This window comes from Crocuta crocuta, unplaced genomic scaffold, assembly GCF_008692635.1.
Source record: "Crocuta crocuta isolate KB4526 unplaced genomic scaffold, BGI_CrCroc_1.0 scaffold348, whole genome shotgun sequence".
Taxonomy (NCBI): domain Eukaryota; kingdom Metazoa; phylum Chordata; class Mammalia; order Carnivora; family Hyaenidae; genus Crocuta; species Crocuta crocuta.
The window spans coordinates 1,357,413-1,372,331 of NW_027529573.1; the positions used below are offsets into that span (position 1 = coordinate 1,357,413).

Sequence of the window (14,919 nt, forward strand, 5' to 3'; positions counted from 1 at the left end):
TCCCCACTAGAAAGACACATAGTTCCTCCAACAGAGTTGGCAAATCCGTGATTGGGCTTACAGCCCTTTTCTGAAGCAGGTAGTGGAGGTGGAACCTCTCTCTACCAGCCCATTCCAGGGTCTCCTTTTCAGAATCCCTGCACACAACTTGGGTGTATTCTCCTCTCAACCTGTAATGTTCTCCTTTGAGGTCTCTGTCCCATTGTATTATGTCTCCTCTCTGCCGGCCCACCTACCCACCCCCAATATCAGCGTGTTAAGTTTTTATTTTTTTAACTTTAAAGAATGTTTATGTATTCATTTTGAGAGAGAGAGAGAGAGAGAGCGCGCACGAGAGTGAGAGCACACATGCAGGGGAGGGGCAGAGAGAGAGAGAGAGAGAGAGACAAGAGAATCCCAAGCAGGCTCCGTGCTATCAAGCACAGAGCCTGATGCAGGGCTCAAACCCAGGAACCATGAGATCATGACCTGAGCAGAAATCAATAGTCGGACACTCAACCTACTGAGCTACCCAGGTGCCCCTGGACTGTTAAGTTTTTAAGGGAAGGATCTTACCTGGCACTTAACTGGTACTCAACAAACATCTGTTAAATGATTGAAGAAATAAAAGGGAAGGCATTGGCTGATGGAAGACTAGAAGATGAAAGGCCACGGGGAAACCAGAGGAACTGTCAATGGGCTCTGATGAACTCACTCACCATGACAGGCCCTGTCATCAGCAGAGAGCACCCATGGCAGAACTCCCCAAACTTCCCCCAGTAGTCCTTGTGGCAATAAAGCTTCCCATCCTTCTCATAGTACCAGTTGGTGAGGGAATCCTGGCATTCTGAACACCTGAAAGGCAAAACAAGAAGAAATTCTTCTGGATCCCTGGAACCAGATTACACAGGCTGTCTCTGGCTCCCAGGTCTAACGAAAGGGACAGACCACTCTTTGATCCAATGCCAGGATGGAGAAAAGTTACAGTTTACTGCCATCTCTCCAAAGGAAGCCAATTCAGAATAAAAAAGATCCCAGAAACTAGTTCTGTATTGCATACCTCACCTGGCAGACCAGTGTTTATTTTTTTGAACATTTTTGGGTCTTGAAGCCCTCAGAGAATCTAGTAAGAGTTAAGAAGCCTCTCTCGGAAAAAGGCATATACAAGGAAAATGTACATATTATTTAGGTATGGTGTGTGTGTGTGTCAAGGTCTGAAGCCTCGTCATGGCCCTAGTTAAGAACCTCTGTTCTAGATTTCAGCTTAGGTCACGTGTGTGTGTGTGTCAAGGTCTGAAGCCTCGTCATGGCCCTAGTTAAGAACCTCTGTTCTAGATTTCAGCTCAGGTCACGTGTGTGTGTGTGTGTGTGTGTGTGTGTGTGTCAAGGTCTGAAGCCTAGTCATGGCCCTAGTTAAGAACCTCTGTTCTAGATTTCAGCTCAGGTCACAATCCCAGGGTCATGGGATTGAGCCCTTTGCGTGAAGCCTGCTTAAGATTCTCTTTCTCCCTTTGACCTTCTCCCCCAGCTTGCACATGCCCTCTCTCTCTCTCTCAAAAAAAGAAACTCTGGTCTAGACAGATATCTTAATGAACCAAAGAAGCTCAATCACTTCTGTTCTTCAAAAAACCCAATCCATTACAAACACCACTGGTGATATTAAGTTTTATTAACATAATTTATTAACATGTAGCATTCTTGTGAAAAAATTATGTTAAGCACTAAGAAACAATCAGGTAAATCCAGAATGTGGGTCATTCTGTAAGACTGCTGTTCTTCACTCTTCCAAAAAGTTAATGTCATGGGGGCAAAAAGGTACAGGGATTAAAAAAGCCTAGAGACACAGCAACCAAATGCAGCATCTAAACCTTGGATTCAATTCTGGATTGAAAAAGAAAACAGCCATAAGTGAAATTTTTGGAACAACTGAGGAAATTTTAGTTTGGGCTATACATTAGATTATACTGTGAAATTACTATTCATTTTCTTGGAAGATACACATTAGAGTAATTAAGGGTGAAATTCAAGATATCTATAACTTACTTTTACATAGTTCAGCAACAAAATACATCATGTGTATACATAATTAAAGAGAAAGTGGCTTAAAGTTAAATCTAGGTGAAAGATATACACTGGGTGTTCTTTGAACTTTTCCTTCAACTCTTCTATATATTTGAAATTTTTGAAAATAAAATAATAGGGGAAAACAAAATTCCACTATCACTGTGCAAGATACACATGTTAGGCTCACAGCTCTTCTCCTCCAGTTACCTGACTATAAAGTTCCACCCCTCAGTCAGGTTGGTGGGTTCTTAGACCAGGTTTGCAAAATAGAAGCTCCTCCTCATTTCTGAGCCTCCTAGAACTCAGAGCTAAGGGCTCCCTACCCTGGTGAGGCCATGCCACCTCGTTCTTTCCAGCGAAGGCTCTATTCTTATTGTCAAGGCTTCACACCACTCTTCACTGGCCTTATCCTTACTTCTGAGAGGCAGGATGGAGTGGCCTCTTAACGTGAATCCTGACCCTGCCACTTACTAGTTAGGTCATCACGTCTCTGATGCAGTTTCCTCACCTGTAAAATGGATACTGTGGAAATGAAATAATATGTACCAAANCATGGCCCTAGTTAAGAACCTCTGTTCTAGATTTCAGCTCAGGTCACAATCCCAGGGTCATGGGATTGAGCCCTTTGCGTGAAGCCTGCTTAAGATTCTCTTTCTCCCTTTGACCTTCTCCCCCAGCTTGCACATGCCCTCTCTCTCTCTCTCAAAAAAAGAAACTCTGGTCTAGACAGATATCTTAATGAACCAAAGAAGCTCAATCACTTCTGTTCTTCAAAAAACCCAATCCATTACAAACACCACTGGTGATATTAAGTTTTATTAACATAATTTATTAACATGTAGCATTCTTGTGAAAAAATTATGTTAAGCACTAAGAAACAATCAGGTAAATCCAGAATGTGGGTCATTCTGTAAGACTGCTGTTCTTCACTCTTCCAAAAAGTTAATGTCATGGGGGCAAAAAGGTACAGGGATTAAAAAAGCCTAGAGACACAGCAACCAAATGCAGCATCTAAACCTTGGATTCAATTCTGGATTGAAAAAGAAAACAGCCATAAGTGAAATTTTTGGAACAACTGAGGAAATTTTAGTTTGGGCTATACATTAGATTATACTGTGAAATTACTATTCATTTTCTTGGAAGATACACATTAGAGTAATTAAGGGTGAAATTCAAGATATCTATAACTTACTTTTACATAGTTCAGCAACAAAATACATCATGTGTATACATAATTAAAGAGAAAGTGGCTTAAAGTTAAATCTAGGTGAAAGATATACACTGGGTGTTCTTTGAACTTTTCCTTCAACTCTTCTATATATTTGAAATTTTTGAAAATAAAATAATAGGGGAAAACAAAATTCCACTATCACTGTGCAAGATACACATGTTAGGCTCACAGCTCTTCTCCTCCAGTTACCTGACTATAAAGTTCCACCCCTCAGTCAGGTTGGTGGGTTCTTAGACCAGGTTTGCAAAATAGAAGCTCCTCCTCATTTCTGAGCCTCCTAGAACTCAGAGCTAAGGGCTCCCTACCCTGGTGAGGCCATGCCACCTCGTTCTTTCCAGCGAAGGCTCTATTCTTATTGTCAAGGCTTCACACCACTCTTCACTGGCCTTATCCTTACTTCTGAGAGGCAGGATGGAGTGGCCTCTTAACGTGAATCCTGACCCTGCCACTTACTAGTTAGGTCATCACGTCTCTGATGCAGTTTCCTCACCTGTAAAATGGATACTGTGGAAATGAAATAATATGTACCAAACTATATAGATGGTTTATATAAAAGGCTAAGTACAGTAGGAACTCATTAAGTGTTAACTGCTATTAAAGTTGATGATAATGGCAGCTGCTTACTCTATTTGCCATTTCCTCCACTAGCTGGGTAGCTCTGGACAACTTCTCTCAGTAGCTCTTCCTCCTTGACAAAATGCAACTAATAGCACACTACTACAAAGAACACTATGAAGACTAAATGAGCTAATGTATGAGGAAAGCCTTTTGCAAACTGCGAAGAGCAGAGCAAGTGTATTATTACAGCATCTTGCTAGGCACTGCAGATATAAAAGATAGATATACAAGGTTCCCTACTACAATTTCCAAGAGCTTACAATGAGCTGGGGAAAATAAAGTCTAAACAAAACTTAATTAACAATGAAAGGTGAGAGGTCATAATGGGTTGCTACTACTTCTGGGCACTGCAGGAGGGAGGAGGGAAACAGGAATGAGTTGAAGCGGCTGTGGAAAGCAATTGAGCTAGGGAAGTCTAGGAAAGCAGGACCCTGAGAATCACTCTTTATGGAGTGTCCAGTTCCCTTTGGATGTTTAATTCTGATGGCTTCTGCTATCAGCCATCCCCTGTAGCATCCTGTAGCATCTCCTACTTTTTTATTTTTAAATGTTTATTTATTTTTGAGAGAGACAGAATGCAAACATGGGAGGGGCAGAGAGAGAAGGGGACAGAGGATCCAAAGCAGGCTCTGCACCAACAGCAGTGAGCCCAACGTGGGGCTCAAACTCACAAACTGGGAGATCATGACCTGAGCCAAAGTTGGATGCTCAACTGAATAAGCCACCCAGGTGCCCCTCTCCTACTTGTTCTATGGATGCTAAACTTCAGGGACTTGAGAGCTGGATACAGCATGAAGAGTATGGATATGAAATACCAGAATGGTACAGTGAGAACCATGAATTATAGGAGGTAAAGGGGAAGACCTTGTTCTGGACATGCAGCTCAAATTCCTTTCAATGTAAAAGGCATGCTGGATGAGCTCTGAATTGGGAAGAAAGAGGTGTGGTTCAAGTTCTTGGGAGCTACATGCCCTTGGACAAGCCCTTTCTTTCTCTGGATATAGTTTCCCCACCTGTAAAATGAAGGAATTAGACTATACCCCACATACCCTTAATTCCATGCCTATCTATATCTTTCCCTAGATGATCTAAAGTTCACATCTCAGAATCACCACTTACCACCTAAGTGATCTTGGGCTGGCTGCTTCACTTCTCATTTGTGAAAGGAGACAAATGGCGACATCAACACCTATTTTCAGGGTAGCAGTGAGGACACTAAATCCAGTTCTGAATGACTGTGAGGAGCCTACCAAAGGGCCAGCACTAGGAGCAGGGACTTCCTTCTTGCCTCCCAGCTTCTAACTTGAAGGTCCTAGGTACCTATCTTTCTCCTTCATTAGACTGTGAGCTCCCTGAGGACAGGAGCAGTGTCCCATTTACTGTTGGTAGACTAAACACCTAACAAAGAGCCCAGTACAGTAAGCCCTTAGCAGTGGTTTCCAAACTGAAAATGGTGGGAGTGGCAAGAACCAGCAGTCCAGGTGGGAGCAGAAACATTCTGTGGCTCATGGTCACCAGGTCCTGCCCTTCTACTGTCTGCAGTGGAGGAAAGCTGGTGCACACATATTTGCACCCAAATGCAGGCCTGGGCCCGGTTACACCCTCACAATGGTATGTGTGCTGCAGGGCACAGGAGTACCAGAACACGTCCTCCTTTCCACTGCCAATATCCTGCTTTTGTTTGTTGCAAGTAGCCCTGGCCAGGCCCAGGAGAGTGGGGAGAGAAACGAGTGCAGACATGCAGGAGAGAGCCACGCCAGACTTCTGGGAAGAACACCTGCCTGGAGAGCGACATCACCAATGCAGACATCTATGTCAAGGAATGCCTTTGAAGGGCATGGCCAGCGACACAGCCAAAGCCAGCGACACAGCCAAAGTTGGCCGACACAGGTGTGTTTGAAAAACAGGAAGGTGAACAGCTGAAAGGAAGGTTGGCTGTGGGTCCCTAAGCTGTTTTGTCACAGAACACAACTGGTTCTCAGGTCGCCTGAGTGGTAAGACTTAGAGTCCTGGCTTGGATATTAAGAAAAGTTACTGTCAATTGTAACTTAAATGCCAACCATATTCTGAGCGCTCTATGAGATGCCTTACTTATATCCTGACCACACCCTGCAAAGTGACGGGATTATCCCTGTCTTACAGAATACTAAAAAGCAGAGTCAAGTCACTTGTGGAAAGTCACCTGACACATACAGGATGGAGCTAGAGTCTTAACCTATGTGTTACTTGGTTATGAAGTCATTTCCACCAGACTACATCACTTGAGCACCTGAGTAATGCAGCACATCTACTAAGCTGGGCCTCAGGATTTGCATCTGTGAAAATGAGAGCTCAAGTCCCCTTGAGTTGTCAACACTTTGTGAGGCTTCCCTTTAAATACAAGTACTGAATTTAAATGGCACAATGATTCTCCTCCCTTAGTTCACAGCATTCTGTTCCCCAGCAGTCTCTGCCTTTTTACGAAAAGAATCCATGGGGCACCTGGATGGCTCAGTCTGTTAAGCACTGGACTTCAGCTCAGGTCATTATCTCCTGATTGGTGGGTTTGAATCCTGCACTGGGCTCTGTGCTGACAGCAGAGAGCCAGCTTTGAATCCTCTGTCTCCCTCTCTTTTTGCCCCTCTCCTGCTTGCAGACGCACACATGCTCTCTCTCTCAAAAAGTAAATAAACATTATGGGGTGCCTAGGTGGCTCCGTTAAGTGTCCGACTTCGGCTCAGGTCATGATCTCATGGTGTGCAGGGGTTTGCAGGTTAGAGTCCTGTATCGTGTGGGTTTGGGCCCCACATTGGGCTCCCCGCTGTCAGCACAGTCCACTTCAGATCCTCTGTGCCCCCTCTCTCTGCCTCTCCCTTACTTGTTCTCTTTCAAAAACAAACATTAAAAAAAAAGAAAAAAGTAAATAAACATAAAAAAAAAAAGAATCCAAAACACACTCTGGAAATGTAAAGTGCTACAATCAAAAATCCTCCCTCAGATTGTTGAAGGCCATGGACATAGTATGTTTCTCCCAAAGCCAAGACTTTTTTTTGCAGCTTTCAAATTTTTGAAAGTTTCAAGTGAAAGTCAAAATCTGCCCTAGTAGCAGGTTGCCCAAGGGCATCCAGCTTGGAGGTAGGGGAGCTGGTGGTGGAGCCCTGAACTGAGGTCTGAGGCATCAGTCACCACCCTCTCCTGAGCAACGAGAGGGAACAGAGCTGAAACCCTCCAGCCAGGGGAGATCACAGGCCCACATGTGTCAAGGATAACTTCCAAAATTCCTCTCCCAAAGCACTGTAGAGGGCTTGGGTAGCTGCAAAATGAAACGAACCTTAGTGGTCACTTTAGTGGGCAGCTCAGACCCAAACTAAGGGCTTAAAAAATGCTTTATTTTTAAGTAATTTCTACACCCAGTGTGGGGCTCAAACTCACAACCCGATCGAGAGTCACATGCTCCACTGACCGAATCAGCCAGTGGCCCCAAACTAAGGACTTTTGAGTTATCAGGGAACACAGTTTAAAAAAAAAAAACAAGAGAGAGAGAGAGGTAAGAAAAAAGATAATCAGGTTGGGATTAGGTTATTCTCACAAATAAATCTTTCAAGACCTGGGTCCACATTCTTTCTTTGCCATTTACTATCTGTGTCACCTCAAGCAAGTTACTTTAGGACTCTAGGCTGTAGTTTGTACACCAGTAATGATATAACCTCACCAGTTTATGAAAATTATGTAAAAATGCTCACAGCAGGTGCCTGCTAAATGTTCATTTCCCTCCCTCCCCTCTTTAACTTGAGAACAGCAAGGGCAAAAGTAGACAGACTCCTTTCCCTCCCGTGCCTAAGCAACATGGATCTACATTTAGCCCAGAACCAAACCGATTTCTGTGAGTAAAGAAGGTCCTAAAATGAATAATTTATCTAATAAATTAGAAAACAATTGACTATTATCAATTCCTATCAATTAGGAAATAGTTACCATGCATCTAGGATGTGCAAGACCAAACAGGCAAGGTGCTGTGCTGGGAGAAGCCAAGTGAGATAAGACATAATAAGCCCAGCCCTCACTCACATGCAAACTTTTCAGACCAAATGTTTACAGGTAATATTTCATTCAACCTTATATGGCTGAAGTAGTCACTATTACAGTAGATTTATACAAGTTAAAGAACAAGCCCACCATGGAGCGCCTGGGTGGCTCAGTCAGTAAAGCATCCGACTCTTGATTTCAGCTGAGGTCATGAGCTCACAGTTTGTGAGTTCAAGCTCCACATTGGACTATGCACACTAATAGTATGGAGCCTGCTTGGGATTCTCTCTTTCTCTCTGTCCCTTCCCCCTCAAAATAAATAAACTTAAAAAAAAAAAAAAAAAAAGAATAAGCCCTCTCATGTCCTGGTAAAGCCTGGTTGGATGCTCATCTTTAGTCTCCTGAATAGGCAGACAGACTGTTGAGGAGAAGCTGTTTCCAAACCCTTGCCTCTGAGCTCTGACTGGGCTAAAAAGGAAAAATGGGCAGGTCTCTCTGCCATAGCCTGAGGATACTGTGACCAGGGATGCCAACTCTCCCCTAGGCACAGAAGGATGGATATAACAGGCACCTACGGATGCTGGCCCATCAAAGCCCAGTCTCTTATCACTAAAGATCCCTTTATTACTCCTCCTTCCCATCCATCCTGTAGACTGAAACAGGCTGTCAGTGAAGCTGTAATTCTTATGGACTATGCTATTACCCTGCTTTAAAAAAATAACCAAACACATAACAATATTCTGATCAGCAAGAAGTGTTACCAGAGTGCATTGATTCAATTCCAACCAAAAGCCAGGAAACCTGTAGATTCAAGGAATTTGTGTAGTCATACTGACATTAAGGGTAGAGCCTCCATGATTAGGAAAAAAATGGAAAAGAGCTTGTGTATCTCTGAGGAGCCACATGACTTGTGGTTATAGGAATCATTCACCTGATCCAAGTCCTTCACTTTTTAGATGAGGAGTCTTAGAGGACCTAAGGCAGCTGTCAAAGGTTACTGATAAGCTGGGCAGAGTTAAAAATAATTTCTCCCTTTAAACACTGGTTACTTTAGGATACAAAGATGCACTTATTCTCTTCAAGAGACAATGTATAAACCAAACCCATTAAAATCAATGTTAGACATTAAGGGAAATTCTATAAAAAGAAAAATCCTTTAAAGATGTCAGACAAAAGTCACTCCTTAATTTACCTCTTCTGTAAATTCCAATTTGAGGCATGTTCTTACTTGGAAGTGACCAAAATTGTATCTCCCCTTCACACTAGTGGTACTCTGTTGAGGGCAGTCTGTCAGGCAGAGGCATATAGAGTACAGAAATTAACATTCTTCATTCCCTGCTCCCTTCCCTCTTTTGCGCATTGTCACGCCTGATCATGTCCCCGTGGAATCTGGTTGCGTCACTTTCCTGCAACCACAGCCCTAGAACTCTGGTGGACTTTGTACTCCCCCAGAAGCTTCAGGTCAAGGACTTAATTTGTTTCACAGAATCTGGCAAGGGTTGTGTTCAGGAGTCTAGGAAGCCTAATCCTATGCTCTGCAGAGGAGGAACTGAGGTCCTGGGAGGGGACTGGCACCAGGTCAGAGAGGAGCCATTGAGAATGCCCTGTAATAAGGGAGGGGGCTGATGGTGGAAGCGATTTTCTGACTAGTGAGTGACAGTGGTGATTGATTAGACAGATTACCTGAGAGAGTGGAAGGTCTGGGTGGTCCCTCCTGTGGGGCACAGAGCCCTGAGTGTTGGCTCTCTCTTCAGAAGTGGCTCCAGGGATGTGGCCTCTCATTTGGGGGAGGTGGGAGGGTCTAAAGTGAGTCAGTACAACAACCCACCCCCACCCCCGCCCAACTCCAGCTGGGCAAAGAAGAACTGGGGCAGAGAGAGGGTAGTCAGGTTCCCCAGAGGCACGGAGACAGAGCAAGACAAAGGAAGGACAGATGGACTTCGGGTGGCATCAGTGGCATGACCCTCAAAGGTCCAGGTTGAGAATTCATTATCTGCTTTAGCTCCTGAGTTGTGTCCTGTCGCCAGAGATTAAAAGGGGCACAGCATTCCTCGCTCCTAAGGGAACAACCCCTTCCCTAAACTGCCTTTCCAGGATTAGAGTAAGAGGGATTAATGAGGCTCTGGCTAAACTAGTGGCTATTTCAAACATTTGGCATCTTGATTCCACATGGTAAAATCTGCCTCCTAAACTCAAGATCAATTCCCACTGGCTCTTCAGAAAGGAATCTCTGCCATCCCTCCGATGTTCCAGACAACCTATGGGGGCCCTTTTTGGACTCTGCTGTCAGAGAAAAGCAAATCTGAGACCACCCTGGGGGGAGGTCCGAACAGAGGAAGGTGCAGCTTCTTGGAATGATGAAACAAACTCAGGAATATGAGAAGACTGGCCAGAGAGACCCCACGTGTTAACTGTTGAAAGTGGCTGCCTCTTAAGTAAAATGGGGATACATAATGCCATTAGGTTTTGAGAGAATCAAAGGATAAAGCGCCTAGCAGGGTGCCTGGAAGAGTCAGCACAGAGGACAAGTTCCCTTCCCCCTCCCCCATATCCAAAGGCTTCCCATCACTCTACCAGAGTCCAGTAATTCCCTGAAACCACATGGTGTTCTGCTTTTCTGCTCAGGGCATGGCCACCTGACTAGTATCCCAGCAGCAAGGTCTGGGCATGAAGCTGGGCTGGGGAAGCCAAAAGAGAGAAGTAGACCAGGACCACTGGTGAGGGGGAGGCAGCCCTTGGAACAACAGGCTGCTCCCAAAGAATGAAAACAAGCCCCACCCCAGCCAGGAATGGCTCCATTCAAGAAGGGACCCAGAGGGCCAGAAACCCCCAGGGGAGTTTCTGTTGGAGGTAGGGTGGGGCAGTGAGCAAAGAAAGGCAGGTCAGAAGTAGAAAGTTTCCACACCTCCCTCTGAGAAGCTCCACAGAAAAAGGCCCCCAGAAGTCTCAGGCCTGGGAACCTGACCTGTGTGCAACAGGGGTGGGGTGATGGGGTGGGCTACCCGAAGCCCAAAGCCAATTGCCCCAGTCTTGGAAGTACCTGCCCAGGCCTTTCCTTAGTAACTGTACTCACCTGGGAGCTCAGAAGCCCTTAAAGCCAGAGGCAAATATGCCTGCCATTAATAGAAAAAGCATTTATAGAGCACCTACTGTGTACTAGGTTGCCCACACCCAGGTATTGCCAGCTTCTTCCATGCCGTTTGGCAAAACCTGCCCATCCTGCTTGTTGAGGCAAATTCCTGGCAGACAGCAAGGCCTGCAGGTAAGACATGTGAGAGCTGAAAGAAAGCACCCCATTTGTGCTCTTCCCCCGGAAGCAGTAACACCAAGAATAGGCAGGGTCAGTGGCATCTTTTGGAGGTCTTTCAGGTGTGCCTGGGAAGGAAGGAGAGCCAGAGTTCCCCAGGAGCTTCCACCTGGGCATATCCTTCACCTCACCATTCCTAGATCATGGTGGGAGTCTTCACCAAGCCTATTCTGAACCGATGGTCAAAGGACTAGTGAAATCTGAGAGGCAAGTTCAGGGAGGCCTCTGCCCTCCCCCTCAGGACCGGGGCCAGAAGAGGAGATAGAAAAGGGGACTCGGAGCCCAACTCACCGAAAGGGGTCTCTGGAGGTGAAGTAAGCCGGGACGGACAAGTAACTCCCCATCTTCTTCCCACACCAGATAAACAAGCTCAGCAGCAAACCCGTCTGGGAGTGCCTCAGGCTGGCTGCGGATGGCCACCATGACAGGCCCAGGGCTCCCGGCACCTCCGGCTGTGGGCGGGCTGCCCAGCGCTCACCTCTCCCTCCGGAGCAGCCAGAGGGGCGTGAGGACGCCGGGCCACTTGCCCCTTGGCAGATTCCTGCAGGGGCTCATGGCTGGGATGGCTCCTCCCCAGTTCTCGTAAGCTCCGGCAAACCCTGGGGACTCCGGGAGAACCACGTCTCTGCCGAGGCTACACACACACAGGGATTCTTGGGCAGGGGCCGGTGACTAGCTAAGAAAGAAGCGCTGCTGTCAAGTTAGCCTTCTTCTTTGGTCCCTCCCCTGATGAGGGAGGGAGGGAGGAAGAGGAGGGGCTCCTCGCGGAACCGAGGTGTGTGGTTGGAGCAGCTATTAGGAAATAGACCTTGCAGGCAAGGGGTGGAGCTGGGCTGGAGGGAGGCTGCAGGCTAGCGCCATAGACAATAACCAGGACTGGCTGCGAGTCCATCCCTGAGCTCGGGGAAGGGTAGGGTAAGAGAGAAAGAGCCCATCTGCTCCAAAGTGTCCCTAGCCTGAGGAGCGCCCAAAGGATAGTAACCCTGTTCGGAGATGAACGAAAGCAAAGGATACCAACTCTAGGCCAAGCCACGCCTCCCCCCAAAAGCGGGGGCGGGGGGTGACTCTCAGGGTTGGAGAGACAGATGTGGAGACCCAGGTCCAGAGAACTGCCTTCTAGGATTTCTGCTCTGGGCTAGCATCTACTGGGTCCTGGTGCTAGGATCCTCATTCATCCCTTCCTTCTGCCTGGCCTGGGGACAGCCCCCAGGGCTGGCCAATGGGGGCTGCCACTCCACTTCTGAACACCGTGGAGTGTTAACTAACACCTGACATTTCTGCATGTAGCAAGCACTGTGTAAGCACTCTCATATTTCTCTAAGATGGGAATTACCTCTCTAAACAAGGAAATCGAGGTTGAGAGATTAGTTAACCAATCCCAGGCCAAAATACTAGTCAGTGGCAGGGCTGGGATTGAAATGTAGGCCCATGTGAGAGCTCCAGAGCCAGAGCTCTGAGGCCTGAGTTTACTCTGATTCTTCAAGGGGAAATATCTCCCTCAAAGCCCTACAAGTGGGAGACAGCACAGGAACTAGAGCCCAGATCACCTGTCACCTCTCTTTCATTTATTCTTTCATTGCCAGAATGCCATCCATTGGCCTCAATGGGCAGTGGCACTTCTTGCACTGTGTCCAGGTAACAAAATTTCTCAAACAGAAAAATGAGACATGAAGGAGGACAAGGCTGGGAGTGTCTGTGGGGATGACAGGCCTTAGTATCTGGAGCGGTGGTCTGGCTGAAGAGCACTGGATGAGGGGATGACCAAAACAGAGCCCACCATTGGGAAAGCCTCTTGTTCCCCTGCCTGCAGGACTGTGAGAGGAAAAGTAAGGTTGCTAAATTGCAACATGTCCAGACCCCACTGCTGGACTTGAGGGAGTGACAGCAGTTCTCTCTCACCAGGCACACATTCCTCTCCGTTGAAGTCACCCTATCACTGTGACAGGAAAGTCTGTGGCAAAGGTGGTGGCTGGGTTACAAGGGAACCTTTTCCCATTCCTCTACTGACTGGACACACGGGTAACAACAAATGTGATAAGAGAGATTATGTTTGCATCCTGTAATAAGCTACCATTTATTAAACACTTCGTATGTTCCCGGCTCTGTATTAAGTTCTCTGCATCTGTCATCTATCATACTTAAATTGCCAATAAATGGGGTTATCATCCCCATTTACCAGATGAGGAAACTGAGGTTCTAAAGGGTTATATCACTAGTCTGAAGACAAACAGCTAGTAAGTGGTATAGCTGGGTTTCAAACCCTGTAAGTGTGACTGTAGATCAGGGGTCAGGACACCTTTTCTATAAAGGGCCAGAGAATAAATATTTTAGGCTTTGCAGGCTCACATAAATAAAGACTCTGTCAAAGCTACTTAACTCTGTCACTGCACTGTGAAAATGCCTGCATATAAAATATAAACGGATGTGGCTGTTTTCCAGTAAACCTCTATTTATGGACAATGAAATTTGAATTTTATGTAATGTTCATGTCCCATGAAACACTTTTTTGCTTCCCCACCTCCATTAAAAACTGCAAAAATCAGAGGCCATACAAAAACAGGCAACGGGCTATAGTTTGCCAACCTCTGCTCTGCAGCAAAGGCACTCAACCACTCTGTTTACTGCCTTTATTAGTGAAGGCTGGCTTTTGGCATGTGTGCAGAACTCAGCCACATTTATCTACTGCCATGCAGATACCACACTCCAGCCCCAGGAGCAGCCAGCAGGGAACAAGCAGTGGCTAGGTGCTCACCCTGCAGCAAGCAGTGACCACAGCACTCACACATATGAATGAATTTTAACCCACACTAGTCAGTAGTGCTATGATTTCACCCTTTTTACAGATATAGGAACTGAAGAACAAAGAGTCTCCACTGCTTGTGTGAGGTCACCCAGCTGTGTAAGTGTGAGGTGAAGCCAGGATTTGAACCCAGGCTTTCTATACTGAGCTCCACCATTGCTATGCTGGAGCCCAGTCTGGGCCCAGAGCCAGACTGTATGGGTTTGAATGTGACAATGCACTGCACATAAGCCTTTGGCACAGGGTCTGGAACACATTAAGGGTTGATAAATGTTAGCTGCTAATATCATTAAGACTATTGTTACTACTTCTATGGGTAGCTATGTGGCCTTCAGTAAGTAGTTGCCTCTGTCTGGGCCTTGGGTAGGTCTCTAAATAGCTTCCAGCTTCAACATTTGTCAGCCCTATGAGGTTGCAGAGGGCTCCTTGTTTTTGTTTGGTCTCTAGTGGAGTCTAAACCTCTTGAGCTAGCCTGGAGGTGAACAGGATCCCAACCTGGGGCCACACAGGAGCCACAGAGAGGTGGAGCACAGAGAGGAGGAAAGGGGAAACAACACACAAGATACCAAAAGGCCTGTCCAGCTGGAGAGCTGAGAGCTCTCTTTCTCCCAGTGACAGAGCCAACTATTTCTCACCAAAATCTATTATGTTTCCTTGTAATTCGATCAGGCAAGAAGGGGGCCCCAAATTAAGTCTGGAACTAGCAAATTATCTTCTAATTGTACCCTCTGATTTCCATCTGATGAACAGAGTGCAGATGGAAGAAAATGCAAGCCACAAAGAGACTGGGGCCAGGGAACCCATGAGCATAACTCCTCTTGACATTTCACACAGCTCTGCTGTTCCAGCGGCGGCGGGCGCAGTGAGTCGGTGTCTAGGAATGCGAGCAGGAGGCTGCAAGGGCTCTCTCTTCCC

At 46.3% G+C, this 14,919-nt stretch overlaps 1 protein-coding gene across 2 annotated transcripts in view; it reads right to left on the reverse strand.

The window, feature by feature from the left end:
* Positions 1-14,919, reverse strand: part of LIMK2 (LIM domain kinase 2) — a 59,895-nt gene that overhangs the window by 16,647 nt on the left and 28,329 nt on the right. The window contains exons 1-2 of one of the 2 annotated variants that reach the window (XM_077761575.1): positions 11,496-11,900; positions 699-834 (exon numbers count right to left, since the gene is read on the reverse strand). In XM_077761575.1, the coding sequence (XP_077617701.1) occupies positions 699-834; positions 11,496-11,548 (189 nt within the window). In that variant the 5' untranslated portion in view covers positions 11,549-11,900. Of the gene's footprint in view, positions 1-698; positions 835-11,495; positions 11,901-14,919 lie in introns of those variants that run through there. The other variant, XM_077761574.1, reaches the window with a different exon arrangement.